The sequence below is a fragment of the Thunnus albacares genome, chromosome 2 (assembly GCF_914725855.1).
Source record: "Thunnus albacares chromosome 2, fThuAlb1.1, whole genome shotgun sequence".
In the NCBI taxonomy this organism is placed as follows: Eukaryota; Metazoa; Chordata; class Actinopteri; order Scombriformes; family Scombridae; genus Thunnus; species Thunnus albacares.
In genome coordinates this window covers 21,151,760-21,178,180 of record NC_058107.1, presented here as the reverse complement: position 1 = coordinate 21,178,180, position 26,421 = coordinate 21,151,760, and the positions used below count along the sequence as shown (strand labels likewise).

At 39.1% G+C, this 26,421-nt stretch overlaps 4 protein-coding genes across 11 annotated transcripts in view; 1 reads left to right on the top strand and 3 right to left on the bottom strand.

Moving 5' to 3' along the window:
* clip1a (CAP-GLY domain containing linker protein 1a) overlaps nucleotides 1-9,114 on the bottom strand; it is a 28,974-nt gene extending 19,860 nt beyond the window's left edge. For 3 of the 7 annotated variants that reach the window (XM_044372537.1, XM_044372564.1, XM_044372570.1), the window contains exons 1-3: nucleotides 8,839-9,112; nucleotides 3,205-3,520; nucleotides 443-1,005 (exon numbers count right to left, since the gene is read on the bottom strand). In XM_044372537.1, the coding sequence (XP_044228472.1) occupies nucleotides 443-1,005; nucleotides 3,205-3,295 (654 nt within the window). In that variant the 5' untranslated portion in view covers nucleotides 3,296-3,520; nucleotides 8,839-9,112. Of the gene's footprint in view, nucleotides 1-442; nucleotides 1,006-3,204; nucleotides 3,521-8,838 lie in introns of all 7 variants that reach the window. The other 4 variants (XM_044372589.1, XM_044372546.1, XM_044372555.1 and 1 more) reach the window with 4 other exon arrangements.
* Nucleotides 9,115-12,052: 2,938 nt separating this feature from the next.
* zcchc8 (zinc finger, CCHC domain containing 8) lies at nucleotides 12,053-17,183 on the bottom strand. The gene is made up of 14 exons (XM_044372522.1): nucleotides 16,961-17,183; nucleotides 16,784-16,826; nucleotides 16,629-16,703; nucleotides 16,255-16,357; nucleotides 16,095-16,172; nucleotides 15,858-15,961; nucleotides 15,628-15,693; nucleotides 15,444-15,504; nucleotides 15,220-15,356; nucleotides 14,967-15,109; nucleotides 14,752-14,858; nucleotides 14,274-14,360; nucleotides 13,727-13,847; nucleotides 12,053-13,406 (listed from the first exon to the last, which is right to left on the bottom strand). Exons 1-14 carry the CDS (start codon nucleotides 17,133-17,135, stop codon nucleotides 12,451-12,453), a joined length of 2,256 nt encoding a protein of 751 aa, XP_044228457.1. The 5' UTR covers nucleotides 17,136-17,183; the 3' UTR covers nucleotides 12,053-12,450.
* A 736-nt stretch (nucleotides 17,184-17,919) lies between these two features.
* Nucleotides 17,920-20,068, top strand: si:ch211-110p13.9 (uncharacterized protein LOC562347 homolog). Its single transcript, XM_044372511.1, has 4 exons — nucleotides 17,920-18,227; nucleotides 18,751-18,880; nucleotides 19,004-19,137; nucleotides 19,231-20,068. The coding sequence occupies exons 1-4, from the start codon at nucleotides 18,108-18,110 to the stop codon at nucleotides 20,011-20,013; spliced, it is 1,167 nt and encodes a 388-aa protein (XP_044228446.1). The 5' UTR covers nucleotides 17,920-18,107; the 3' UTR covers nucleotides 20,014-20,068.
* A 327-nt stretch (nucleotides 20,069-20,395) lies between these two features.
* Nucleotides 20,396-26,373, bottom strand: rsrc2 (arginine/serine-rich coiled-coil 2). 2 transcript variants are annotated; one of them, XM_044372488.1, is made up of 10 exons: nucleotides 26,213-26,373; nucleotides 24,858-24,999; nucleotides 24,437-24,477; nucleotides 22,942-23,105; nucleotides 22,580-22,711; nucleotides 22,350-22,466; nucleotides 21,792-21,892; nucleotides 21,436-21,698; nucleotides 21,228-21,317; nucleotides 20,396-21,122 (listed from the first exon to the last, which is right to left on the bottom strand). In XM_044372488.1, the coding sequence occupies exons 1-10, from the start codon at nucleotides 26,216-26,218 to the stop codon at nucleotides 20,937-20,939; spliced, it is 1,242 nt and encodes a 413-aa protein (XP_044228423.1). In that variant the 5' UTR covers nucleotides 26,219-26,373; the 3' UTR covers nucleotides 20,396-20,936. The 2 variants fall into 2 exon arrangements, with proteins under 2 accessions (XP_044228423.1, XP_044228432.1); XM_044372497.1 differs by having other exon boundaries at nucleotides 21,792-21,877; nucleotides 26,213-26,369.
* Nucleotides 26,374-26,421: the final 48 nt, after the last annotated feature.

The following is a 26,421-nucleotide window of genomic DNA, read 5'->3' as shown; positions in this document are numbered from 1 at the left end:
GTGGTAATAAACCCTTAGTGAGATAATTCCATCAAAGCGACAGAAACAAACATGTGCCAGCTGCAAAGAGAATGAGGCCAAACTGTCACCATGTGAAACTGAACATGTTTTTTTTTCTTTCAATTATTTAAACGAACAGCTGCAAAGTTTACATTGTACTAAATTTGGTAGTGGTGAGCACATTTCCTCTGAAGCCCAATAGTGAGTGACACTTCCTCATTACATAATGTGTTAAACACCCTCCTGGTTAAAGAAAGGGAGAAACAAGGGAATTTGTCAGTAGGAAGGAAGGTGACTCAGTGAGTAATGTGCCTCACGCTGACACTAATTTTGTCACCCAAGTAGCAAAGGCCGGATTATGTGTCACTGTCACTGTGTCACTTTGCTGAAATATCCTGGGAAGAAAGTGTTTTTTTCTGAGATAATATAACATAAAGCTTACCAGTACACGATCACCCATCTTCAGTTCCCTTTCCCCTTTTTTGACTGATCCGGTCTCTGAGAGGTTGGACACAGATTCACTGTTTGTGCGTGCTAGGTTGGAAGATGGTGTAGCTGGTGTAGCTGGTGTAGTGGACGAGGTCTTCTTGGCTGATGTGGTAGTTGAGGGTAATGTTGATTTTTTGGCGGGAGTATGGGAGGCCACGCTACTAACTGAGGGAGTGGGTGAAGCGGCACGGGATGGCGGTGCCGTCTGAGTTCCATTAGCCTCCCCCTCTGTGCGAGACAACTTGGATGGGCGGGTAAATATTCCTCGAAGGGCTTCACACTGGAAGTAGCGCACCCCTGCCACTGAACCGTCATTCTTCCCAATAGGCTCATCTAGAACAATGCCGGCCCACTGTCCTGGGGCAAACTGTGTCTCTCCCAAAAACTGTATGTAGCCTGGCTTATTCCCGTTCACCCATACTCGCTCCCCAACCTGGAAGTCCTCCCCAGCATTCTGGGCGTCTCCTCCGCTGGCACTTGCAGCTGATTTGTCGGCTGCAGCAACTTTAGCTCCTGCTGAAAAACAAGGAAAGTGAAAGAGAACAGGACTTAAAAATCCATTGAGGTAACTGACTTGTATCAGGAGGACAAATGTTGTGCAAAACATTGAAATACTGTGTGATTCAAATCTATGATAGATTATACAATGCAAGTTTAATCTTTCATGTTTAAACGCACAATATGTAATTTCTGCCGCTAGGGGTCTCTCAAAACAATCTATCAAAACAATAACAAAAAACACGGAGTTTGATGACGTTGTGAAGTCGCGTGGGATCATGGGAGTTGTTGTCTTCATTGTTAAACTACCAGCTTCTCCGGGTTAGGATTACTCCTGTGTTCATTGTTCAGGAGGTTTTTAACAGGAGCCGAATTATCCGCAAAGGTCTCCTCCTCTCCAGAAAAAACGGACTTAGTGATTAAAAAAGATAAAAACACTGGATAAGGCAGTTTCACGTTTAAAAAATAAATAAATCAGTGTTTCTCTGATGCTGTTTGGCAGACAAAGGACGTCTGGGAGGGACTGTGAGCCAAGCTGCTGCTAACGTTTGCTCAGCTTATTTCTCTGACAACTTAAGATCCAGGCGTCCAATGACTAAAATCCTTCATTTCGTTAAAAGATATAGTTAAAAAACAACCAAGATCTAAAAAGTTTATCATAAAAATGCAGCTTGAAACTGAATAAAGTCAATTTATGACTGGCAGACAACATCAACGTATCATCTTGTATGTGTATAATCTTTGATAGACGCCATTGTGGCGGACAACCACAACGTTGACGCATGCATCTTGTGTGCGTATACTCTTTGGTATAGGAGTATGATGCCATTGACAGGCAACCAAATGAAACAGACTGTTATCTTGATTAAAATTACGGATTTTTCTGCGTTTCAAAATTGTAGGAAACATTTGGGATAATGTAAGTACACAACAAACAACAAAACATATAACATAGGTCTAGTTGTTTTTAGTCATTTTTAACACAGAATAGTTACATATAACTTTAAATGTCTATCAGTAATAAAACTGTGAAATAATTAATAATAATTAAATATTCTAAATTCAAGATTTATTTAACCTTGAGTTTAGAATATTTTATCAGTTATGTGTTCCCAAGGTCAAGAATGACATTAAAACATGACTTTAAACTATCAGGGTCTGCAGTGACAATACTAGTGCTGCTATAAAAAAATCCAGGCTAAATGAAAAGCTGTCTTTAACACTATCCCCATTCATGTAGTCGAGATACTGGCGCAAAATCTGTGATGCATAGATCTCTCTAATGCCATTCCCAGTGTTATTGCACAAGAGTCACTTCAATATGAGACTGTGAGCCATTTACAACAAACCTTAACTTACTAATACAAACAGCTGTTCTGTACAGAGTTTTTCTTGCCTTCTTTGAGAAACATCTGACACAACTATAAACTGAAACTGTCAAATTTTGAGGATGGTTATTTCCTGAAATGGATTCATTTAATAATCAATTTACCAGAGGACAGTATGAATTACATATGGGTGGGTGTAGACAGTGTTTCACATGGTGTACAGTATCATGGTTGCCCCTAGCAAGGCTAAATTAAAGTGGCACAGTTATGACTTCTCCCTAAGGCTCAGGGACAATTCAATATCACTGTTTATCATGTTTGCATATAATTGTATTGTGCTATAATCCTCATATTGATAAATTCACTGATCACCATTCTAAAATATAAATCTGGGTTAAATATTTGAGATAATATATTTTTAGATATATCTAATCACACAATATAGTTGTAGTAATCTGTCTTGCAGTTTCTGTCATCAGATGACTGCACAAGTCACAAGGGTCTGAAATGCCAAAAGCCAAGTCAATTAACCTTGGTTTGTGTTTAATTTGTATTAGACATGACTTTTTCATGTAAGTGGTCACAATTTTAGCTTGACATTACTAAAACAAGAGGTTCCCATTCTCACTGTTCGCAAGGAGTATGCTCTCACATCAGTTGTAAATACAAAGACGATTTTACCAAGCATAATGTAAAACAGATCTGACATTTGCATAACATCACATTCACAAGCCCCATTGGGATGGCAAAAGAAATAAAAGCAGAAGCAACTTGGTCATAGCCCCGGAAGTATCAACCCAACAACAACCCCTGGCTCCAGACCACTGGAGGGGAAACACTGCTGCTATTCATTGCCAGTTGAAGAACGTGGACATGAAGAGATTCTTACCTGTGCCGGGGTTGGTTTTGGGTGCTCCTGTCCCAGGAGGCCTGGCTATCTTGCTGGGCACTTTGATCCCGCTGCCCTTGGCTGAGCTCATGTTTCCTCCTGTGTTCTGTTAGACCCACAAGGCTTATGTCCGTCAGTGGGTGCAGACTGACCCCAGACCATCAAAACAACTGGTTGCACCTCTGTGATGGCGAAGTTGTTCTCTCCGCACCAAAATCAATTCAACAAAGAAAATAAATAAAAACAAACAAAAACAAAAAACAAAAACCAGGAAAAGGGAGGAGGGAGAAAAAAGTGGAGCTCACGAAAAAGGACCCTGTTTGGAGAAAGTAAAAGTAAAAAGAGAAAGAGAAAGCAACATTACTTGACTTCATTAGTCTGCTGACAGCAATAATTTAGAGTACTTTGAGTAAACTAATAAAAACAGCAAGCACATATATGTCTTCAAGGCACGCTCTTTGACTTTGTATTGGGTGCTGTGTTAATGGAGACATTTTGTTTCTGTTATGACAACAAGCTCCTCAGCACAGACCACGTCACAGTTAGACCTAAAAATATCCTGTCAAAGGCCAGACGATATGCAGTCTATGTTACTGCCATCATGAACTTCTGAAGAGATCATCATCTGTGACCTTGACCACAACACACACACACACACACACACACACACACACACACACACACACAGCACTACAAATGTGGTCTCTCTCAATCTGATATTCTGGCATATAAAATCATGCAAGTCTGGTTGGAAGCTTTTTCTAAAACAGGATTACTGTAGAAACACGACCACCAGCAGCAGTAGCAGATTATCCTGTTTGGCAGATTACCTCACCACACAAACAGATTGGCTGAATGTACTATTTAAACACGGTCTTCAGGACGCAAAATTAGCACCAGCCACCAGCCAAATACTGGTAGAAGCAGTGGATGGTAGATTTGCTTCATTCACTAGCCAAAAAATACAATGGTAATCTCTTGAGTAGCTGGTAAAATTTTAACATTCACTAGCCATTTGACCAATGGACAAAAAGGTTAATAATTTTGAACCCTGATAGTCTTCCTGTTGTTAGTAGGCTGACAATATGACTGACTGTGGCATAATGATACGTCTTTACACACCTTCAGCCTTGATTAATTAAATCAAACAAGAGCAAAGATGAGGACAAAATACTGAAAAACCTTGAGTTTCAGGCAGAGTTTACTGACAGATTTGTATTATTTCAGCCTATTTCAGTAGAGGGTTGCATCAAATAAACAGAATGTCTGCAGAGCAGGTGCATAGAAAGTCTAGGACACAAAGTCTGATGCTTGATTGTGCAACCATCAAACAGTAGGCAAACTACAAACAAACAATCCAAAGCAAAGGTGATCTACTTTTTCAACATGACCCAACAAATACCATACAGTTATCTTAAACCTGCAGTGCAGAACTTTTACATATAAATTAATATCTGCTACATTCAAGGCCTTTGCCAAACGAGTTCACACAATGTTGGTTAGGCCTATCACCGCTAGATAAATCTCTCTGTATTTCACAGTGCACAGAGTTTTTAAATCTCATGTTGGGCGGGCTGTTGGGTCGATAATCATGCGGCTCTTCTAGACTTTCCAAATGTAATCAAACCAAATGGATCAAATTCTGAATTCTGAAACAAGTCATTTTGTGGGGGTTGTGTGACGCGCAAAACAATTTATCCACCGTTTTACAGCAGCAACTGAAAAGCCTAACCTTTATCTTAATGTTATCAAACTAAGAGAAATGTCCTCCTCTCGCCCTAGTAACGTCTTTGTACTCAGGAGCTCACAGCCCAGTGCCCCCCTTTACTCTCACTGCCAGAAGGGGGAGCCAAAAGTCCCGCACAGCAGCTTTAACTGTACACGTTATCATGAGGGCCTGGAAATTTTATGTGTGTAATTATAATGAAGGCCTGAAAAGTGTATGTGAACAATCATGCCTCTATCATGAAGTCATATTGTAATCTTACATTTGGTAGTATGTGATTAACAGAGAAATAAATAATATGCATAATTGTTTTGGGTTTTCAATATTATGGAATTGTATTATTTATCATCTTTAGGACAGATTTAGGGTCAATGATTTGTGTAAATCAAATATGTTGTTGGAATTTGCTTTAGCACCTTACTTTTACTACAAAGAGTAACTTACTGTAATTGTTAACTATGGCCACAGACCATATAAATAAAATATATGAAATGGCTTGGGTACTATAAAAAAAAGGTTTCATTAGGGCAATCACCGGTAAACACTTGAAGGATCCTGAGGCAAATAAATAATATAAATGTTTTGAATGTTCTGAAAGGGGGCTCGATTAGATTCTTAAATAATTTAAATGTCCTTTAATATGAGAGAAACCTGTAAAATATTAGATTAACAAACACGCGATGCCACAACTTAACATTTCCTTCTCACTCCTGCGACAGACTGTTTTGAGTCAGTTTGAAGTCAGCTAAGATGCTTGACCTCACACAGGGCTTAAATCTAATATAGAGAATGTTCACCAGCGTCACGAAAACATACCTTTCATTTTTGAAAGGGCCTAAGAGCTAGAGTATGTAAGCTCGCCGAACAACCAAGAGGACATGCTCTCATGCTCTCACACACACACTCCAAGATATTTCTCAGTAGAGAGAATGAAGGGTGGCCATCAGCACGCAGCGACCTAGTTTGAATGCAGTGCTCCAGTTTTTACCCACTGTGCCTTTGAATGACACTGATTAGTGCCCTCAGGTCAAGGGAGGTCCAGGGCAAGAAAGTATTTTGATAACGCCAGCATGGTGGTACTTAAACTCACACAAAAATAGCCCATATGTGATGTGATGTGTAAATATTTTAGAGTAAAACTTCTTGTACAACCTTTAAAAATTTCACAAATGTTATCAACATTTAGGCTTATAATTGACCCATAAGTGGTATATGATAAAAAAATATTAAGCATTAATTGGCACATTGTTATGGCAAAATTATCTGAAAATGACCTAGCTGTACTATGACTGTCTTGTGAGTAATAACAGAGGATGTTTCAGCTCTGACCGGTGAGCTGATGCAGTCAGCTGAAAATGATCCACTTAGTCTGGAGAATTTCCCACTGCAGTCATGTTAATCTTTTGCCACTGACTCTCACTCTAATCTGTAGCTAGGAAGAAAGCCAAATACCAATGTTTTGCACAAGTGTAAGGAAATGAATCTACTGCTGTATTAAGTAAAATTTTGAACTAGAATAAACTTATCCAGTAATCACCTACACCCAAATAGTATCCCTTGTAGTCTGGTTCTATTTTTTTTCTGATGTAAACAAACAAATTGAAACGGGTAGATGGCAGCCTGTAAAACAGAACTGAGATTTAGCTTACTTCTCAAATGACAGTATATGAATATTCAACTTCCATGTGCAGTGACTGAAGACATATATTTCTGCTCAAACGGGTTATGAACACAATGGAAACTCTCTATGAAGATTTCCCTGTACATCATAATCAAAGGCACTTGGAAACAAGTTCATGTAAAATAAAACACTATCAATCTGTAGACAGATGTAGCCGACTGTCTAGAGTATATCTTGCTGACTAAAGTAGTGTGAAACCACTAATGATTGAGACGTAAGCTGACTTCGCAGTAACAGCAGAAACTGTCCGTCCATTTCAGCCTCTCAAGTACTTGTTAACTGATGGTGGGGTGTCACTGGTTACACAAGTCGGTGCGTTTTCATTCCACATTGTCTTACAGCGGGCTAATATTAGCCGCTGGCATCAAGAATACTGAACCAAGTACGAATAGGTTTCCTTTGAATGTTTTTATAGTAAGTCCAGCTGTGACTGATGGTCTAAATCTGCAGCCTTTAGCTGTGGATGAATCCCTCTCAATCTGTGCTTCACACAAGGACATTTTTATGAGATCTGTAAGGCTGACACAATATCCTCACAACTTGGAAAAAGAAGGATGAACACCTTTACATCTTCAAAAGTTTGTATTCACTTAATTATCCCACACTCCTTCCCTCTTGCTTCTGTCATCTCAAGGCCAAGGAGAGCTGTGGTTCTTCCTTTATGAGGAAACATCTGCCAGGATGATTACGTAGGCCCCTGCTAGCACTGACCGAGGAAGGTGGAGAAACAGGACACTAACAAACACAGAGTAAGAGCCAGAAGTATCCTGCGTCCTCTGAGCCTATGAATACAGATTAACCTGTTTTGAAGTTAACAAATCTCATTGTCTAAAAGCAGACAATTAACCTGGAGGCATTATATTTCCACACCGCCCTGTCCTACACAAACTCTGGTCTGCCAATTTTTCCCAGACATAACGGGGACCTGAACCAGTAAAATATAAGGTTAGGATAGTAATGTTTCCAATGAGGCCACAATGTAAAAATCCAGACTTTCCAGAAACCAATTGAGCCTCTTCAACAGGAACATTTAGGGCATTTGTCTTTGCACAGAGTAAATCTACCTGCTGGTTTGTTCATGTCATGCATAATAGTTTCCACTCCAGTGGGGGTATGTATGACAAGAGATCAAATATTTATGTAAAGTGACCAATCTGTAAAATTATCTGGCTTCCCCAGCAAACGCAAGCCACTCAATCACAAATCTTGGATTTAAATTCCATATTGACAAGTATAATGTCAAGCAGAAATGTCAAAATAGTCATATGTCAATGTTTTAAGTAGTAATGACTTTGAAGCTCATGAGACTGCAACCCATCAACGTTCAGTCATGTCAATCTGCCCGAACACGCGGAACTGCTTTTTGTCTGACACAGGAAGGCTACTAAAAGCCTAGGTCACGCCTTTACACCGCTAAACTGACTTAATGCAGAGACTCCAGTATTGCACACTTGCTTCACAGACATATTGGACTGTGTGCCCGTGTAATTAACTAAGTTATATACTGGGTGGGGGGTCTGTCCAGCGAAATGGCCTCCTAACGTCACCCCACCTTCACCTCCATCAGTAGCTAACGGATTGAGAGCTGTCGATGAGGTGGCACATCTGGCAAGAGTAACGTTAGAGCCTGAAAAAACCACGATGTCAGCTAACTTACCTTAACGAGACAATTCTACCTCTCTAGTGACACAATATCCCCGTCTATAATGAGTACGTCCACATGTTCAAACACCAGAATAAACTCACTGATAGACCAGTGTCTTAAGCACAGTGGTTGAAGCAAATTCCACAAGTCCAAAAGTCTCCGCAATGTCACCGGAGCTCCAGCAGGGCACACTGCTGCTACAAGTTGAGAGTCAGCATAATAAAATGTTACAGATAAGCTAGATCACCTGTAAAAATACCCTCCCGTATAATATTTAATAAGACGTCCGTTGACTGTAATGTCACCTCTCCGGCTTAAATTAATCACAGCCCGCATATCACGATAAGAATAGACGTGATTAGTTGCTAAGTAACGTTAGCAGTGAGGCCCGAGCTTTATGGCGAGCCGGTGGTCAGGACCAAGAGGAGGCTAGCTAGCACAACTAACCTCAACTAACTAACGTCTAACGTCTACGTTACCTGAACAACTTTCACCTCTCCTTTCGTTCCCCTGGTTTATCGGGACTAAACAGGCAAGCGAGTTTAAAGGAAATACATGGCCTCGGCGTGAGCTAACACTTACCTGTTATATTCCTGGATAAGCCTACGTCTTCTGAGGAAAAGAATATATAGCTAGCGAGCTAAGTGAGAGAAACCACGACGACTGCTGCTCGGTTCAGCCGTAGGCAGGCTGTCTGTCCAACGGCCGACAGGAACGTCAACGGTCGGTGCCCGACCGAAGACGACGTGCTCAGTGAGATGCTTCACTCCCCCTGACTGCTGGGGGGAGCCAAACACTTCCAGACAATAAAAACTTTACTGTCTCAAGTAGGTAATCAAGCTGGCGTCACCCTGCGAGAAAACGAGAGTCACATGATCAGTGGTGGAAGAAGTATTCAGATGTTTCATTGAAGTACCAATACAACAATGTGAAAATACTCAATTACAAGTCAAAGTCCTGCATGAAAAATCGGACATTAGTTAAAGTACATAAGTATTAGCAGCTTGATGTAAAAGTAAAGTATTAAAACAAAAGTAGTGGTTTGGTCCCTTTGACTGATATATTACTATATATGACAACATGTTGCTGTTGTTGCTGCTGGAGGTGGAGCTAGTTTCAACTACTTTATGTACAGTTAACTAGTGTAGTCCAATGGTTCCTAACCTAAGGGTCGGGCCCCTTCAAAGTGTCAGCAGATAAATCTGAGGGGTCGTGAGATGATTAATGGGAGAGGAAAGAAATAAAAGGAAAGTTCTGATACACAAATCTGTTTTCAGTTTGTGGATTTTTTCTCTGAACTTAGATTTTTGGTGAAATATTGGATAATTTGAACATTTACTGAAATCAAACCATGTGAGAAGTTTACAGGGAAAAATCACTATTTGGTGGAGCTGTTAACAAGTCATAGACGTATGAAATGTGACTCCGACTACACACTGTTTTTTGTAAGACGCCACAAGCCAAAAAGGTTGGAAACCACTGGTTTTATCTTTAACAATATGTTGTATTTTAAAAGCTTGTTATATTATCCATTGTGTCAAATCTTCACCTGAAAAGTAACTAAAGCTCAAATAAATGTAGTGGAGTCGAAAGTACAATATTTACCTCTGAAATGTGGTGGAGTGGAAATATAAATGAGCATCAAATGGAAATATTCAAGTAATGTACCTCAAAATTGTCCTAATACAGTACTTGAGTAAATGTACTTACTCTTACTCTGTTTCCACCACTGCACATGATGCAACCAGCACTAAAAACATTAAGTGCATCTGTTCTGGTCTGAGGTTCTCAACTTTATTCTAATGTATTTTGTTTTTCTTTTTAAGATGTTTTCTTTAGAGTTCTTTTAATTATTGAAAGGTAGATAAACAAATTGATTAAACAAACTGTATTTTCTTTTTTGCTAAGTTTTACATACATAAATGTAAATTCAGTAAGTCTAAGACCCTCCTGCTTGTTTTTAGAATTGAGCTGAAAAGATACTTTGACTCTATTAAGTTTTCCAAAAATGTTAAAGCTATGAAAAGTGTGCTTTTATTTACACTTCTGAAAGATGTGTGTTCATATATAAAAATCTTAAAAAGTATCTAATTTATGCTGCTCCCTTTGCTCTTTTTCTTGTGTGTATTATTGATCTATTGATCTGTTATTCATGTCTGTGTCCCCTGGTTTTAAGTTGTGTGTTGTTTTGTAATATGTGATTTGCTTAATAAAGTTTGGAGAAAAAAGAAGTTAAATAATGATCATATTTTGCTGGCAATGTACAGGTTTGTACTGTGTAGGAGTTCAAAAGTTGCAATATTAATTAACAAATAATTCGATTATGTTGAGTCACAAATATAATAACAGTGATGTTGTAAAAATCCAGAATATCACTTGACAACACTTTTCAATGTTGTGAAGGTATTTCCAGAGTCCTCAGAGACTTTTCTGTGTGGATGAAAATATGTTCCTTCCACTTCACAGTAAAAAAATATTTGTCATCAGTCTTCAAGTTGTGCTTCTGTTTCCTGATCTAAATAGTTCCTCAATTTGTACAAAGTGAAACTAAATTAAAAAGTTTTATCATACTTGTCTATATTGTTGTTACATTGTATTATTTTACTGTATATTGTCATAAAAAATGACTTTAATATTTTTTGTGTCATACAAAACAAGAAAGTATATATATGATTTCTGGCTGCTTGGACACAAAATATAGAAGAAGTTTAGGAAACTGAAACCCAAGTCAATAGTCAGACTTCTGACTCAAATCTCATGATTCTGAGAATTCATTCAGAATATAAAAGTGGAGTTCAAAATCCTAAACCGATGACTACGAGGTCAACTTCAATCCCAGAGGAATAAAAGCAGATGAGTTTGCAAAGGGTTAAAGAATTAATTCATTACAAAGTCATTCTCAGAAGTTCACATATATTCTTATGTGAACTACATAGCGACACATATGTGCTTGTGTACTCATATAATTTGCATAAGTATGTATGAAGGCGTGTGTGTGTATGAAGTATGCATGTACAATTGTGAAAGTCATTTACAAGTATTAATGCAAGTATTCGGTTCATGCAAGTGTTGGTGTGTACTGTATAAACTACTAGTTCGGAATATGGACTGAGCAGTCATGAGAGACACGATAAACACGATTGATTGACATAATATTCACTATGTTGGGAAATTCTATTATCTTTGAAACAGAATATGATGTTTTTGCTCTAAATATTCTCAATTAAGTCAACCAATTTCATTTAATTTCATTCAATTTCGAAATCATGCACCCAAATTATGGTAATCCTATTAAAAAGTCCTTCTCACCAAGCAATTATGGTATTAAAAGCCTTGCCATGACCAGCAATGACTGATAGATACTCAATAGTTAGGCGCTCATATTGCTAACATATTGCTTCTTTAGAGATTATTTGAACATTTTATAATGTTTTTTGTCAGCAGATCAGTCTGGAAGAAGAGAAAAACTTTATTTCAGCACTGATAAGAATGTGTTTGATCAATGGTGTAATTAAGAAGCTGGCTAGTGTCACAGGAACAAAATGCAAATTGTTGTAGGGCAGAGTTTCAATTATTTGCAACTTCATTTGCAATGTGCATCACAATCAGCAGGTGAGCTGATCAGAACAGAGCTGAACAGAACGTCAACTTGTTCACCAGCTCTGCTAAAGACGTCTAATCATCAACTGTATGCTGTTTTAGCTCACACCTGTGCTGTCAACACAGCAAAATGTCTCTGTAAGACAAACACTTAAAGAGATCTAGTCATAACTGCTAAATAAAATAAAGCACTGAAGCAAATACAAGCATGTTTACTTAAGGATGTCGGAGCAATTCAAGTGGGACAAAAATAGAAAAAAAATCCATTTAAAACACCATGATATGAAAATGAACGCAGGTCAGGAAATGACCAATTAACAATTTTTACAATAAAAAGCATCACTGCTACAAAAATCTGAGACTAATGACTCAAACCCTACAAACCATTGCTGTTGCAGCTTCCCTCACTTCCCTTGCCTAGTTGTATGTTTACAGATCAAATGTATATACAGCATAGACATTCAACTCGGTACAAAATAATGGACTAAAAAAAAAAACAAAACATGCTCGATAAGATGGTCATGAAAATGAAAATAGAAATTTTGGCTTAAAAAATGTCAATGTATCTTTGTGTTACAATTCACAAAAGTAAACTTATTTTTTCTTGGATAAATTTCGAGGTGAACACTTGAGTAAGTCTCTGATCTTAAGGTATGTCCCTGTGGCCTCAGCAACTTCAGTATATTCTGGTGTATCTTCAAAAGGAACAATGCCAGCTGCAAACTTGCTCCGATGAGGAACAGCTGTTATCTTATCGACATGCTTAGGAGAAGCACAATCTCCAGCCCCTCCAGCAGGGAAATCTGGCTCAGGGCTCTGTGGGTTGTCTTCCTGGCATTTGATTGGCTCAGGGCTCTGTGGGCTGTCATCCTGGGATTTGACTGGACCAGGACTCTGTGGGCTGTCATCCTGGGATTTGACTGGACCAGGACTCTGTGGGCTATCATCCTGGGATTTGACTGGACCAGGACTCTGAGGGCTGTCTTCTTGGGCTTTGACTGGTTCAGGGCTCTGAGGGCTGTCCTCCTCAGCTTTGACAGGTCCAGGGCTTTGAGAACAAACCTCCTGAACTCCTGGTTCCCTCTGATTTTCACCGCTACTGCAGGTTTCCGCAGGTCTTGTCGTGTCCATCGCTTCTTCAACCTCTTCCGTTTCTGTGTCGACGTGCACAGGTGTGGAAACACTTGATGAACTGGGTACAGGTGTTCCCATCGCAGGTGTCTCACAGTCACTATTGGTGGCTGTGTCTGCATTTTCAAGAGCTGCCCAGATCAGCCTCTGCTGCTCCTCCAGTTCCTCTAGAGTCAGTTCATCCTCCGTTCCCTCCACAGTCTCATCAACCACTACCCAGTTCTGCCCTCGCAGAGCTGGAGAGCCATTGGTGGGCGTGGGAGGAGGAGTGCCTTTAGGGAGAGGTGGGGGAGTGGGAGTAGCGGGAGGAGTGCCATGGGGTAAAGGAGGAGGTGAACTGAAGCAAGGAGAGCCAGGGGGCAGCGGTGGTTGGAACTGGAAGTCACCTGTGCCTTGAATATGATAAGGTGTTCCTGGATCTGCGGCAAGAAACAAATAAATCACTCAAAGAAGTGACACAAACAAAGAGGCAGCTGGTTTGAGTATTACTGTGTATTATTCTACATTTCAACTATGAATTAAAACTTTTTTTTCTTTACAACAGGGAAACTTTGTGTTAATTTATGTATAAAGTCATATGTACAAAAAAATTGTAAATATTAAAATTAGGATCACTGTCGCTGCTTTTGACTGCTGTAGCAAAGCAAAGCATAAATTTGTGGTCTGGTAACTTGTGAAGGACGTTTAATACACACAATGATGTGCCCTCTGGACAAAAGTGACTCTGATGAACAGTTACCTGATTCAATATCCATATCTGAGCTCCTGTCTGAGCTCCGATCAGGACTGGACCTCGTCTTCTTCCTTAGCTGTGGAGATGAGTCAGATTCATGCCGTCTCTTGTTGCTGGCGGCACCGGGCTGTTGACGAGGGAAGAATGACATGTGGAATGAGAATATTTAGAGGCTTCATATTGTGTATACATTACACATACTCTCTTCATCATTACCAGTAAACTGATTAAGACTGGAAATATAAAAATCCAGAGGCTGGAATGACGAAGAGGACTGTGAAGTATGAGCCATGGTTTATTAATTTGTTTGCATGGTTTACCAATCTTTTCTCTCTCCAGAAATCACTGCCATGTTTACTACGGGGTTATAGTAGCTCTATAGCTATTACTGAAAACATGTAATTCTTTATAAACCAGAGTTAGTACAGATAGGACAAATAGTACTCAAAGTATTGCAGAAAGAGGTTTGCATAAGTGTTGATTCATAATATCCAGAGAGTTTGGTTAAAGCTGCGCCAGGAAGAAGGTGCGGCACATCATTTAACATCATTACCGCAGCAAAGTTGTTGGACAGGTAGGCTGCGTAGTTCTGCTTCATGTGGTTGCTCTGCATTGGAATAGACCCAAACTGCATAAATTCCTGGATGTCAGAAAAAAAAAAGGAAAACAGGGTGAGACATGCAACTGTTATATAGATGCCCTGCCACTAGAAAGGCAGCAAACTGACAGTATAATGCTGATTCCTCATGACAGACAAGATAGCTCAAAGTGATTCCATATTATACTCATTTATCTTAATTGTGGGACAGAAATATTGAAAATTATATGTTTCAGCTTTTTATAGTATTTTTGTCCAAATACAAAATGCTGATGAAATCACATCATCCCCCAATACTGCATTCATTTGCAGTTTTCTCTTCTCTGATTTTTGAAAAAAAAAAAAATAGATAAAACAAAACATAAATATAACTGAAGTAATGTGACTCAAATAACTACTGATACATTCAAGAAGATTATGTTAAAGGACTTACATCTTTCATTTTGTTTGGCACCGGTACATTGAAGCCTGGGAAATCTACCAGTTTGGAAACATCATAAGAGATGTTTTGCGTATTGGTATTTTCGCCTTCCTTTGACACTACAAAGGAGAAAAAAAATATGTCAGTCAAAAACATTTGTATGTTTTTTGTAGTAGTTTCCCCCAAGAAATTCAGTGCAAACAGATTAAATTTAATTTAAAACTCACCGTTTCCATCATACAGTGTTAAGCCGGAGTTTTCCATCTCTGCCTCTTTGAGCCAACCTGGCGGGTATCCGAGCTGCCTCATGCGATATATCAGAGGAGGGAGGGTGGTGCCGTCAATTCCCAGTGCTGACAACAGCTCCTCACTGTTTAAAAAAAACAACACAGTAGTAAACATTCATGGATAATGTTACAAAAGATAATACATCTGATTAAATGATATTTGTGTCTGTTGTGTACAAAATAACAATCCTGCCTCATGATTCCTGGCTTGTATTTGGAGAATCGCTCCTCCACTTCATCAGCATGGTATCGCTGGTTACTCTGCATGGCCTGGTTGCTGTTCTGATTAAACTCCTTTCTTCTCTCATTAATGGCAGCCATGTCTTTAGGCTAGGAAGGTAGTGATGCATAAATGTAGTAAGTCAAGTTTGGATTTATATTTGACTTGGGTTCATGCTAATGTTTACTCATTCTTACCTTGGGGCAGTCTCTCAGTTGATGGCTGCCCGAGCCACAGTTGAAACACATGGATTTGGGTCTGCAATGAACAGATCAGTGATGGACTCATTATATAGTAATTTGCCACACAGCTACTGGACAAAGCAAGTGAGAAACAGAAGATGGAAACCAAATAAAGCTTCATTAATAATCCCAGTCATACCTTTTGTCTTTCATTTCTATCTCCTGTCCATCTGTGCCGATGACTTGGTTGAAAACCTGGTGATAGCTTTGCAACAATTCAGGAAGTTATATCATGTTTGTGCACAGCAGTAAAAGCATTATCTTGTCTACTTTAACACCATAATAGAAGTTGGCTATTTTAATGAGCACAGTTAAAATCAGAATATCTTTCCAACAGGAAATCTGTCAATTTATCTATAATAAAGATACGCTGGAACTTCCCATCCATCTGTCAGCTGGGGGTTTTCATTCATTAGAGGTTGTCCAAGTTTATCAACACTGAAAGAAGTGAAATACAAGACACTGCCAACAACCTGGGACAGAAAAAACAAGAAAATTGTTTATGATATGTTAATACAGCATGAAGGCTATTACTCCCATTTCCTTTTCCATGCAGCCAGAAATTATGTAATATGAAAACCCCCAAATTTAACAGTAAATACTCACTTTAAAGGCTTCCGTTGTTGTTCTTACACTACTGGAAGCCAACTTCTCCGGATCTTCATCCATAGCAAAAGCTGCATTCTTCGTAGAGAGTAGAACAAGTTATAAGCAAAGATAACTGTACTGATATTCGTTACAATTAGATACGTTTTGGGACAAATACCTGAGGTTTCAGGTGGAAGGAGGGATTTTTCTTTTGATTGCTCGGTTTCTGGTGCTTCAAAATCACATTGCAGATGCAATCTTCAATTTCTTGACGACACTGCCTGTGAGAGGAGACATTTATTCTTGTTTTTACTGATTATCATGATTCAAAACATAGTGATTCAGTAATCATTTTGCATACACATTGAAGTCAGTTTTATCTGATTAGCCAGAATGTAAAACAAGAGTTGTCCAAATGTTTTGCCTCACAGGTTGTTATGCAAAACAATATTCTCTATTGCAATGTCAGCTTGAGGCAGATATGACAACACTAAACACTCAAACCACAAGTGAGCACATGAGCAGTTTATCTGATGAGAAAAGATTGCTTACTTTGATATAAAGTTGTTGGCATAAAGAATTTGAAGAACTGGCCCGTCGATGTTGACATCTTCAACCGTGATGCCGCTATAAAGAGGAAACGGTCATCAGTCACCAGGTAATCAGTTCATAGCAACATGTAGTGCGCAATTAAAGAGTCCAATTACCTTGGTCGTGTCAGGATGTTTAGTTTTCTTCTCAAACCTTTATGTGGTCAATGAGTTAAGGAATTAGAGACTACAAAAATGACATTAGCAGACATTAACAGGGTGTACGTTTATGTGTTTTGGTTCATGGTAACAGCTAGCTGATGTTAGCTAAGGAGCTAACTGACGCAAGGATATTCTCTTCGGTTAGTCTCTGGATGTAGTCGTCACACTCCTCCAGCCGGCTCTGGAGCAGGCCCATCTCCTCCTGGTCTTCTTCATTCTCTGTGAAGCGAATATGCGTCGGTACCGGTGGTGCGGAGTCATCTAGCTGCTGAAAGAGCTCAGTATCCCCGAAATCTACTTCAGCCATTTTTACTTTGCGGACCAAGACGTTGGTTCAGAGGTCAAAGTAACCACTCTCCATGTTCATTGGTCCTCGTAATGTCACGTGTTGGGAGAAGACGTCAAGGGTTTTTAGCCCACAGTTTTGTACTATAGGTTTTATAAATTTCACAAGCGCAGAAGGATCTCTTGGGCTGCTTTACAGGCTACAGATTATTTAACAAACGAACACTGAACATTGAAAAAACAAATAGACCAAAGACATGTTTTACTTAAAGTCCCCCTCCACTCAAAATTTTGTTTTTCTAATTGTTCCTTCATTTGAATGTTTGAGCTTCACTGTGCAGAATGATGTGTGTGCAGAGTTTGACACTAGAAGACTATTTTCACATTCATCTGCTGAAAGTGAAAAGTTTCTCTATGCTCACTCAAAATCCAATTTTAAGGGGTGGGCATGCACGATTTGTTACACCAAGTAGCAAGTACAAGGAATTCAATGTGGTGCAGATGTTAGCAGAAAGTGCAATACATGTCAACATTAAACAATAAATAATATATGTAGTGGAATAAAAATCACGATATATCCCTCTGGAATGTAGTGGGAAAGTAGAAAAAAAATGTACAAAGTACCTCAAAAATGTACTCAACTACAGCACTTGACTCAAGTAAATATACTTCCATTACTGATAATATCCAATTGTTGGGAACACAAGATTAGTTTAGATTTTGACCAGTTACCACCAGACTCAGCAGTCAAAAAAGTTGGTGAATTATAATGCTCAGGTGCTCTTTTCTTTTTGTTTTGGGATTGAGATCTCCTCATTCGTGCCTTCTCATTCTTTGGTCTGTAAAACAGCGTTGAGGGATTAAAACGCCCAACTATCACTGTTTCTGTTTGAGTTATCGAGTTGTTTGTTGCTGCTCCCAGTGTTGGACGTCTTAACTTTCGTCTGCTGTATTTTCCGTCGCGAAAGGACGGGACATTTGCTTCCAGCCAGCAATGTCCAGTGTCTCAACTATCCATTTAACCTTACCGCAGTGGGACGGAGGCTCACGGAAACTCCGCTATATTTACTTGGTAAATGTGACTTCATTCAGGCTCACAGCGTGTCCCAACAAGGTGAGTGTTAACTTTCACTGCGACCTCAAATATGTTGTTCTTTTAAAACTTAGACGAAGATGATAAATTTGTTTCTATAATTGCATTACTCATTACCCCTGACATAGCTAGTGTGCTATATCGGCCATATATCATCATCATCATCATCATCATCATCACCATCACCATCACATGACCATAATGAGGAAGGACCAAATACCATCCATAATGTGTCACATAGTTTCCTTTTAATTGTATATCCAAAAATAACGTCAAACAGCATATAAAACATGTTGCCATAAGACATGTGGAAACAATTATTTGAGTTTTGTTAAGATTAAGGTTTTTACTTGCCTCTAGATTTCAGCTACTAAATTTTTGTCACACATATTAAAAACTGTACTTTTTGTATTGTGCGTTTATGCCATTTACACAAATTGAGCTTCTTTTTTCAATATAAAATCATTTCTCAATTTATCTCCATATCTAAATGGAAGACTTCATGAGGAGGTGGCTTCATATATATCATATGTTTCTGTTTCAGGGTCCAGAGGCTCCTCTCTACTTAGGAGCTGATATCTTCTCTAACACCGACATCCGTACAGAGAACCATCCCAGATACCATGCCAAGTTTGCCAAGAAGGGACTGGCCACAAAAATACATTTTTCCTCAGGTGAGAGAAAGCAGAACCAGAGCCAGAGGACATAAGTCTGACTTTACATAGCTTACATCAATGCACACGAACACCCAGGCACCCACACTAAACAATGTGGTCTTCCCCTCTGGTTTGTTGCAGCATTCAGGTTCCATGGGCTGAAGGTACCGACTGCAAGTAACAGCCTCTGGTTCTACAGCGTTCAAGGACTTTTTCGAGTTGCCTTTGAAATGTACAATAAGCAGGAGCAGCTTGCTGTGCTGGAGAACTTCCAGGTACAGTACAATTCACACCAGGAACGTCTCTACATGATGTAATTGCTTTACTTCTATATATATACCCTAATATAACTTTTCTCTCCTCTGTAGGATGTTTGGAAATCGCAGATTAATTACAACCCTCTGAAAATGAGTTACAGCCTCAGTGTGCAGCTGGATGTTGACATATCCAGCAGCCTGTGCGACACCGAACCGAGGATTGAAATGTCTGGCCAACCTCAGCATTGCAAGTTTGGCCAGGAATTGGTGGGAATGTGTCGCAGTGACACAGGTGACACATCAGCAGATCACGATTACTGCAGTTTTCCAAAGCAGAGCTTGCAAACTGAGCAAAGCCAACTGGTTTTACCCACAGTGAGACAAAAACTGCATAGTTTGGGTGACAAACTTTCCTCTGAGACTCAAAGCTTCACAGAGCAGCAGCTGGAGACTACCTTGCTCCTTCTGGAGAACATTGAACGATACATTCATGGGAATTTAGAAGAAAAGGATGTGACAGAAGCCGTGTTGGCGCTCTTAAAGACCAACGACTGGGGCTCTGTGTATTCAAGTTCCCTGCTTAACTGTATTGGACGTTGGCTTGGCCAGCAGTTTCACACAGCCAACAGCAGCATCAGCCAGAAAGTGGAGGGCTTTAAAGTTCAGCATATTGAGCGAATCAGTGACTTGCCACCTGCTGAGGAACTAGCCACAGAGCTATTCCCAGAAGCCATGCGAACACTGCTGCTTCACTGGATGGGTTTAAGCGAGGAGTCTACCCTTGAGAAAAGACGCAGCGAATACCCAATACTGCTCCTTATCCTTGAGTTTGCCAACCACAACCTCATCACCGGTGTGGCTCATGTGCTTTATTCTAGTCTTATATGCAAATAAGAGTGACTGCAATTTTACCAAACTTCCAGTATTCTAATAAATGTATATTTTAGTATTTGTACTTCTTCTTTTAGACATTGTATTTTCTGCTGTACACAGTACTATTAACAGGTTTGGTGATAACTATAGCTGGATGACAACTGAATCTAATTGTGACAACATGATCGTTTGGTGTTACCGTTTTATAAATTTGTTATTTAGTGATTCCAAGCAGTTTTGATTCCATATGATTTTGCCCTCATTTATTATATTGTGCTTTGAAAAATATCTTATTATTTTTAGTCCAGCTCTAACATCAAATTTGTTAGCCAAATGTAAAAAAAAAAAACCCCACACATATATTACATAAAATACAAATTGAGGTGATATAGGAAAAACCTCATTCAACACAAACTAATTTATTTCAAGAACATTTGAAATATGTGATTACTCCTTTCAAGTCCGTCTTTATCCATGGCAGTCCTGAAGACAATATGTATTACAACCCACTGGTTTGTTTTTCCCAGTCTGGAGAAATGAAAATGAGGGATTGTGATAATGCTACATTGACTTCAGGTTCCTTTTTGCTAAATGGATGTAAACAGTGTTCACTTGAACCACATATTCACTTTATGTTCAAACAATCACATATATATTTATGAGTTTTTAAAAAAAAGCTACCACATTACTCAAACAAATATCTAATAATTTCAACCAGCATCAGCCGGTCAAACTGATGCATCCTTTTCCAAAGATGTACAGATTAATAAACACTGAGACAAACTCAGCGCCTTGCTATTTACATTATAATGTACCAATATGCGAGATGTTTGTCTATAAATAAATTACAGATTCAGAGCAACATCCATGCAAGCTTAAGGGCTAGCAATGAGCTGGTAGTCCTATATGATCAGGTAAGTGGCAAAGACCGCCATGGTTTGGCACTAGATCGAATCCATCCCGCGCGAAAATGAGGAGGAGAAGCCGAGGCCCATTCCCCTCTGGGTGTGTGTCTGAGATCGAGCCATCTCATACTGAACGTCGAGGTTCCTGAACATCTCCTCCTGCTTCTGAAGAGTCTTCAAGCCGTCGTCGTTAAGTGGTTTTGAAGCTTCCCCATCCTCATCTCCCTGAAAGGACAGGAAAAGTTACAGGTTGGAAGGCTCAAACCATTCAACAGAAAATGTAACGGAAATTATCAAATATATTTTGGTTAAATAACAAAATGTACATACTTTAATGCCCATTAGTTTGCGAAATTTAACATTTTGGTCCTTGTTTCCAAAGTTTAGCTTCTCCCACAACTCAGCTGTCTGGGACTTGTCCTTAAAAATTAAAAACAGAATGATAAATATTTAATAATGGAACATTTACACCAACTGTATAAGGAAAAGTTGAGCATGCTGTGGATAGATAAAACATATCAGCAGACTCAAATCTTACCCCTTCCTTCTTTCCCTGCCATAGCATTTTCCTCTTTTTCTCCTGCTCTGCAAACTTCGAGGGGTTTACAGCGGATGGGTTATAGTAGCTGGGCACAGCGATGCCAGTCTCCGCCAAAGTTTTTGCTTGAAGGGCTGCCATCTGTGCTGCCATGGCGATCTGAGGCGTGACCTGCGTCCCAGAGGCCAGGAGGGCTGCCACATTGAGGGCAGGGTTCGTGGCAGCGGCGGCAGCAGCTGCAGCTGCTGCAATAGGTGCAGTCACTGGAAGCAAAATACACAGATCAGCACAAGTTTGTAACAATCTTGACTAAAATTATGAAGATTTTAGAACTTGGCACAACAATCACTTCTCACCTGCAGCAATCTCCTGCTGTTGCTGCTGCTGTTTCTCTATCATCTCTTTTTCCTTCTGTTCCTGTAGTTTCTTTGCTCTCTCCAGCCTGGACACAAGAAGACTGAACAAACTCAGTTGGTTTAAAAAGCACAGACCTCTCACTGCTTTGTACTTAAAAGAGACAATATGTGAGGACGTAAAACAAACCTGTAAGAATAAAATGTTGAACATAGCTTAACATCTATACATTTACTCAGTATTGTTTGAGCATTTTTACCTTCATTCAATAGGGGACAGTAGAAATTTGAAAGGAAATGAGGTCCGACGTGTAACAAAGAAACTGGGGATGTTGCTATAACATAGTCAGCATCTTAGACCCTCTAGTTCACCAGTACACATCACCAATCATATTTTTCCTTGTTTTACTAACTTGACAATGTCTATTATATAAAAAAAAAGAAAAAGAAAAAAACCCTTTGTAGCTGCAATCATGTTGATGTAATAAGAACCACTAACATTGACCAGAATCGTCCAGAACAGACTGACCGACCGCCACACCTTGAAACCTGTTGCCTTACCTCCTGGCCAGAGCCTCTTGGGCATCCATAGCTGTGTTTCGGCCCCGGAACGCAGGTGGATTAACAGACCTGCTTTGACTCTTTCTGCGCACTTTCTCACTCCTTTTCTTTCGCTCCCTGGTGAAACAACCAAAAGAATTAATTAGACACACTGTCAGTTACGTGGAGATTAGTAAACATGAGGGACTCGAGTTCAAACACACTAAGTCTGATATTTGAATTAAACCTACCTGCTCTTGCTGCGACTTCTGCTGTGATGTCGGTGTTTGGACCTTGAACCTGAGCGAGACCTGGCCTTCTTCTTCCTTTCCCGGCTGTGTGATCGTGATCGTCGTTTGTCCCTACTCCTGCTGCGATGCCGCCTGAAAGTAACAGGATCCGTCAACATGAACAAACGAAGCTGTTTTAGTGTTGCTGTAATTTTACCTTGAAAATCAATGTTTATTTCTGGGGCTTCACTTATCTAAACAAAATAATCCACAAATTATACCAGACCCCCAGGAACAATCACTTTTCTTTTTTGTCATTAAACAAGTTATCAGACCTACTAAACCTATTTCCTTGTACAATAGACTTTATTAACCAGACTAACCTCTCTCGCGAGTGTGACCTGGACAAGCTTCGACCCCTGGAGGGCTTCCTGTCTTTACGTCTGGATCGCTCCTCTCCATTCTCTGCCGAAAGTCTCTCTTGCTCTTGCTGCTCGTCTGTTTTTTTGTGAGATTTTGATGGCTTCTCAGAGTCCCTCTTTCGTGCCTGTTTTAAGAAGAAGTTGTCTCTTTCAGGAAAATAGTGCAACAAAAAGAGTTAGTACCATGGCTTATAGAAGAGGGTATGTAATAAATTTGACAAGTTGAAAAAAAAAGCCCTTGTCATTTCAAATCCATTTCTGTAACATTTACAAAATGTCATCCTCAGAAACGATTGCAAGTGTGGGCATTTGTGTAATAGGGACTACTTTGACTGCACTCATGTCAATATAATTATAGCAATTAATCAAACCAGCCTGTTTAGAACTTCTCACATCTTTTAGCAGTGTGCATGCAAACCTTAAGATCTGATTTTCAGGGAGGGAAAAAAATTAAATGTGGTTTATCAATACATCATTATTCAACAACAACAATGTCACCTAAATACTTTGCTCTCAACCGCACTGAAAGGTGGAAGTAGGGATGGGCATCCAACTTACTTTTTACAGCTTTAAGTCATCGAAATCACATGACACAAAATGACAAATTTATCATGGAAAACATGGAATAACTTCCTAAATTAGAAATGATGCATGTATATATATATAAATACACACATATACATTTTTTTTTGCAAGATTCAACTTGCTTATGCAGCCTCTTATGTCGAATTGTTAAAACTTGCACCATGCTTATCTCATGTGAGCATAGTTTAGAATGGCTTTTCATTAAAGTTAACATTACTTTAAGAGGAAGACAGCAGTTGTTACTCTTTATACAGATAAATTAGTCTGACAGGCAAAACTGCGTAATTACAAAAGGTATAAGAAAACACCATGAGATTCTGTTTGGATTAATTGAAAGATTAATTAGATTAATTATGCCCATCCCTAGCTGCAAGAGTTAATTCCATCTTTTCTACTAATAGTGTGAGACAAATAGGAGTTTGAATGGCAGATAGTTACCTGTCCCAGTAGTAGACATATTATTTTGCTATGTCAGCAGGGTCTTCTGTTCAGTCTCTTCGTGCATTAGCACGCTGAGTATGATTTATTGTAGAAATGTTATCATGTGATCTATACACAGGATTTAACAAAAAAATAAAAGAAAAAAAATCTACTCTTCACCATATAATATGGTTGCAAATCATGACAGATATCCAAGGATGAAAGCTTCCTTTGAGACATGTCAACATGGGGTGAGGAGGGACAAAAAAGGTCCCTTTCCATGTGAGTAAGCCCATGTCCATTTATTTCTTTTGTTCTTAATTTCATGTAACATATTTAACCTGATTAAAAACATACTCACCGCAACCTAAAGCTAACAAAGAGTATAACTTAAGACCTTCAAAATCACATTACATGTGTTTCTAATCATAGCAATGAATTTATCATTTACCTCTTTGCTCCTGCTGCGACTCCGTCTGTATTTTCTGTCACCTGGAAACAGTAGAAAGTAAAATGCTCTGAATATATGTATCAAAATTACCTTCACAGCAAACTTGTAAGAAAAAAATGATGCTGGGAGTAGCACATTTTGGCAAACATGCAGTAAATCTACTTTATTTAGTAATTTATGCAATTACTGGACCAGATTCTGTTGAGAGATCGACTCTTTCCTGTGGGCACATTAAATCTGCACTGTTTACAGGAACATGAGTACAGACTGTGCCCAGTAATTATTGTTTTATGTTATCATGCCATCACATGTTTATGTAACTGCATTTCATGAGTGTTTATACTGAGAACAAATTTCATACCATGGCCCCATATTTACTGACATTTTCAGCAATGTGTGAGTACTGTTACTGAATACTAACGTTTTCTGTCCCTGGAGCGCGACCTTGACCGTGAATGGTGATGTTTGGAGCTTCTGGGAGATCTGGATGATTCCATGCTGTGTTTTTTTCTGTGATGAACTGGAGAGGCTGTTCTGGTCAAGTCGGCAGAGTCATCACTTGCCTGAAAAAGAAAAAAAAGAAAGAAAAAGGATCAGTGTGGGTTCAGTATGCTCACATAGATGTATCTGCTCTCAAAGGCAGTGTGAACTATTTCTGGACATTAGAGCATAGTTCATGAGTATACCGAAATAGAATCGAGATGCATGTTTTGTTGTACTATTTGATGCTGACAGTTCATGATTACAGCTTCCAATACACATTCAACATACATGTCCTTTCTATATAGCATTTGTTAGTACTAAAACCTCCTTTTGCACATAGTTGTAGACCACTTGTCAGCACAGTAAATTTACTTTAACAGTTAATTTAACTTGAAAAATTTTAGTAAGGATGGACTGTAGTACAACGCATCCTCGTAGACACATTGTTTTTCATTTTTGTTTTCCCTTAAAAAGTAAATATCACGGTCTTGTCACTACATTTAACATTGTGTTTTTATCTTTGATATCCTTTGAACATCCTTGAATCCATGTTTAATCAACAACATTGAGTCAGGTGGAAAGACTAACGTTAATTGCACACTGCATATAATGTTAACACTATGTACATTTGCACATTCCTGGTAAGTAATTTGTTCATTTCACTCTCTTCAATTGAAAACTTAAATCCGTAGCAGCTCTTCTCACTTAGAGTATATTTTACATATTTTTTATTATAAACTTCTCTTTTTATATTATTTAGGTTTAGTTAATTTGGTGTATACATTTTTACTGTTATTCACTACAACATCGAGGCAAATTCCTTGTATAAGCAAACCTACTTGGCAATAAACCTGTTTCTGATTCTTTGTCCACAATGAAAAACTAACTCACAGGTCATCACAAAGTGTTATCTTATGCAGATGTTTGTATGTGACCATGTCTCTAATTCAAAATATACAGTCCCGTGGATTTTAATGAGTGTCATGATCATGTTTTTGTCGACAAAAATGTTGACCTAGATAATTGAGGAAACGCCAGACAAACAAAATAAAAAGACAATTAGTCAACATGCTATCTAAATTCGCTAAATCCGACTACGTTCGTCATTCATACTTCAATCAGAGCATTTTTAGGTCTGAGCTATGTGCTATGCAGCTAATCCTACTAGCATTAACGCTAACCGCCATCTTTAAGAAAACTAATCTCTAAATATAATCGTTATCTTATAATGACGTTGTTCAGATGATGCTACATCCATGTATATCTTGAATGTGGCTGTGTAATGGTACTTACCGACATAATTCTGAAGCACACTGTAAATGTAACACGACTGTTTGGCAGGCTGTGCAAATGTTCACGGAGAGGTAGCTAGCTGCTAACCAGCCGTTGTCTAGCTCAGCAGCTACTTTGAGCCGAGTTGCCAGGTTTCACCTCTGACATCCCCCAGACTCAGGCAACAAATATGCGCTGAACCCAGATTAAAAGTGCCACACAAGCAGCAC